This window comes from Suillus subaureus (assembly GCF_016647635.1).
Source record: "Suillus subaureus strain MN1 chromosome Unknown BJ212scaffold_237, whole genome shotgun sequence".
NCBI classification, from domain to species: domain Eukaryota; kingdom Fungi; phylum Basidiomycota; class Agaricomycetes; order Boletales; family Suillaceae; genus Suillus; species Suillus subaureus.
In genome coordinates, this window is record NW_024538793.1 from 22,179 (window position 1) to 25,708 (window position 3,530).

Genomic DNA, 3,530 nt, shown 5'->3' on the forward strand with positions numbered 1-3,530 from the left:
AACTTTTAAGGGACATATTTACCCTCTTCAGTGGAGACAGTGAGAGATGGAATCTCCCTTTAGCAGCTGCATGGTTTGCGATTGAAGTTTGGAGTTTGAGGGTGATCAGCTGAACACGGCCGGTCCGCATAGTACCGACGGACAAATCGTATTCTTGATGTATTTTTGAGCACGCGCTTCAACACACGACCAATGTGCAATGGTGCATGTGTATCGAGCTAGCACACTTGCATCCTGAGTCATAGTAACCGAGGGCAATCAGCCTTCTCATGTGGTGCACAATACCGCAAGTACTAGCTTTTCACTCGTAAAATCAGTTTCGCAATGCTCCGTCATGCTTATGGCCCTGTCCCAAATATCTGTCAAGTCGATTCACCTCGACGAATAATAGATGACCACCAGGAAGATACCCTGTAACTGTAACGATAGCTTGGGTATTGAAGCAGAAAAAACGGGTGACAACATCTCCTGTATGACGAAATGGAGTATATCACATTGAATCTGATGTAGAGGACAAGAGCGTCCCACCGCACATCTCCCAAGTTATAGGTAGTATTGTCATCCACGTTGCACGCTTCACATACTCATCAATCAATGAGGTACTTGCGCTTGAAAAACGACCGGAGATGGAGAATCTGCCAAACGCCAAGGGCCGCGAGGGCAAGAATGGTGAACCAGGCGAAATTCTGCACCCGGCGATTCGTCACAACTGCAAGGAACATAAAATTCATAAGAGGTAATGCGCAGGAATCCGAAGGAAGACTGACGGTTGGTGTCTGCAAAACGTTCTTCGCGCTTCTTGAGATATTCGAGCTCGTCGACTATCTCTTTTACAACGCCTTCCAGCTTTCGCATTTCTGTCTCAAGCCCAGAGAGTGATTCTTGGTTTGCAATCGCACTTGATGACAAGGAGGGAGTCAGTAAACTATCATAGCGAACAAACTGGGTACACACTTGTAGTCAACGGCGTCAGCCCCGATATCAATATCCAGATCGACGGTGCGCGACATATTCCGCGCCATGTCTAGCTTGATGTCTATAATGCCATAAGTAATGGCCAATAAGACACCTGGCAACAACAAACGTACCAGGAGATAGATAATTCTTAAAACACACTCCAACCTCTCCCTCGCCATGTGCTGTGACAGCAAGTCTCGTCTCGCCTTTAATGTCGCGTTTTGAGAGATAGACATTGCGGTGGGGGGTTGAATCCAAAATTTCGATGTCTACCCGTTGGTGTGCCCCGGGTCCAACGTTGGCGGTGACAATGACAAGTGCATGGGTATGCGCAGCGTTCCATATGCATTTTGGGATGGGCAAGCGAGCTGCTGGAAGGGCGAATTTGATGGCGTGCGTGAAAGGAGCAAATAACGCGAAGAATGCAAGAAGGGAGAGCGTTGTTATTCGTGCCATGATTAAGTGTCCACTCAGCTATAATTTCGATGGATAGAACGCCCCCTAGCTACCGTTAGTGCGGGAGAGAAAATCGAGCTACAGTAAGCCAGAAGCCAATGGTCGAAGTAAATGGCAGGAGTTGTAAACAACGTGGTAGAACGATGGTACACGGTAATCTATCAGGTTACCGGCAGTGCAACATGGCGATCTGCCACTCGTCTCGATATACTTTCTTTATAACCTCTCGGGAAACCTGTCTGCTCTTTGATTGACAAACTGATATGTATGGTCTGTAAGAGTTCGTACTAATGTGTTCTCGCACTCTTGTCTGAGGGTACTAAGCATTTACACCTCTAGCTTGTCCAGTCGATTTGAGCTAAAATGTTGCTTTCTACTAGTTTCTAGTCGCTGGCACGGAAGTGGGTTTAAACCTGAACACAAGCGTTATGATCGGTCGGATGTGTCAAATTTCTTCTCTACGACCGTTACCATCAACTCGAAGTCACAAAGGCGTCAAGCTGGCTGGACACGACCTTGCTCACTCATATGCTGCGTTTTCGAGTCAATATCATATTGGGTGTGTGCTATTCCTCTATTCAAGGCTTCCCATTGCCCGAGCGGCAGTGTAAATTGGCCCAACAACGATCATAACGACCAACTCAGCAAGTCACTAGGAATCGAGCCATGAATAACTCCATTGAATACGAAGGCAGAAAAGTGACTCACTCTCGCGACGTGCCAACTCTTCAGAATTTTGCCAGTTCTTAGGATAGCACATCCCACCACAATTCTATTACAAAGTGCAAAGGGTCAGTCGCGAGGTTGGATCCTGTCATTGGATCCAAAGCAAACTCACAAAATTATACCCGCACTTTCCAGAGCAGCACTCGGAGCTTTCGCCGCAAGATTCGCCATCGGCAGTACATGCCCTGCTGAAAACACCTGGTGTGGCACTGACAGACATAAATGCTGTCAGGGCAGCAATGACGGCAAGCAAAGAGAAACGCATTTGGTTGCACGAGGTACTGTATGATCTATTCGAGTTCGAATAACTCTCAGATGGCAGGGAGACGCTTTGCTTTTATATCCTAAGGACCCCGCTAAACATTCTGGGAGCAAACCATAAAGACCGTTCGTCGGCTCTGTAACTGACAGGAGAAATGGAGACTAACGGTGTTGGGATAGATTTAAATCGTGTGCCAGTGGCCTACGTATTGTTTGGAAGTTCTGATTGCGGGCTGTTCGGGTCCGATTAGGGTGCATGTATGGCCCCGACCATGCCCCAAGACTTCTCAAGTTGTGTAGGACGAGGATGGCTGAGGGGGGCCCCGATGTGGCACGACACTGAACACATCCTGGCCTGATAACCAAGTTTAGTACAAGTCTACCTCTCATGCCGTCGCTATCATGTGCGCCATGACGAAGACTCAAGCTCCACTACTTACATAATACTAGTGAGACGGTTTTCTTGATCAGACAGTGGAGCCGCTTTCAAACTGAGTGCATCAGGAAACGTAATTCATTACAGAGTGTTACAGAGCGCTCTGTAGCACTCTATAGTGAATTACGTTTTCCTGATGGCCCGCCGCCCGTGTGTGTTCGTCTTGCGCAGGAAAAGATTCACGGCTTTCGACTATAGGTTAGTGTGGTGGTTTGATGTGACTGCGGCCTGCTGATCGATGTCGTTGAGGACCTCACAGCTCGATTCGGACGGGTGGATTATTCCCCTGCTGATCAAGTGTATGTGTTGTGAATGCCAGCATCATGGCTGAACCTAGGTATATTACATATCGACTTTGCTTGTATCCAGATTAACTATGGCTGGCACTTCTATCGGCCCATCCGTTATCACATCTCGTTTTCGCAGTGCATGAAATCGAGAGTCGAGTGAACGTGTCTAACGTCAATCGGAAACGACAACGATGGAGAATTACATATTAGACGTTGCGGCCTTGCCACTGTGCCGCACACTATCGCTATCCTGGTCTGCAAGACCGTTTTGACGTATTTCGACAAGTAGTAATTACTGCTCCGCCTAATCCCTCGTCAGCGAATCACCAAGGCAGTGGCGTGTTAGAGCCACACTTGAAGTCTCCTGGACGTGGCCGGAGTCCGGATCCCCGCTAAGTTTGATA

General features: G+C 48.0%; 1 protein-coding gene across 1 annotated transcript; it reads right to left on the reverse strand.

The window, feature by feature from the left end:
• Nucleotides 1-1,597: 1,597 nt before the first annotated feature.
• BJ212DRAFT_1407239 (uncharacterized protein) lies at nt 1,598-2,694 on the reverse strand. The gene is made up of 4 exons (XM_041337432.1): nt 2,275-2,694; nt 2,070-2,204; nt 1,794-1,972; nt 1,598-1,729 (listed from the first exon to the last, which is right to left on the reverse strand). The coding sequence occupies exons 1-3, from the start codon at nt 2,402-2,404 to the stop codon at nt 1,938-1,940; spliced, it is 300 nt and encodes a 99-aa protein (XP_041185417.1). The 5' UTR covers nt 2,405-2,694; the 3' UTR covers nt 1,598-1,729; nt 1,794-1,937.
• Nucleotides 2,695-3,530: the final 836 nt, after the last annotated feature.

Coding starts and splice junctions, on each gene's coding strand:
- BJ212DRAFT_1407239 (XM_041337432.1), bottom strand. CDS start 2,404: ATGCGTTTCTCTTTGCTTGCCGTCATTGCTGCCCTGACAGCATTTATG. Junction 2,205..2,274: donor CGAAAGCTCCGAGTGCTGCT/CTGGAAAGTGCG, acceptor CTCGCGACTGAC/CCTTTGCACTTTGTAATAGA. Junction 1,973..2,069: donor AGTTATTCATGGCTCGATTC/CTAGTGACTTGC, acceptor AATAGCACACAC/CCAATATGATATTGACTCGA.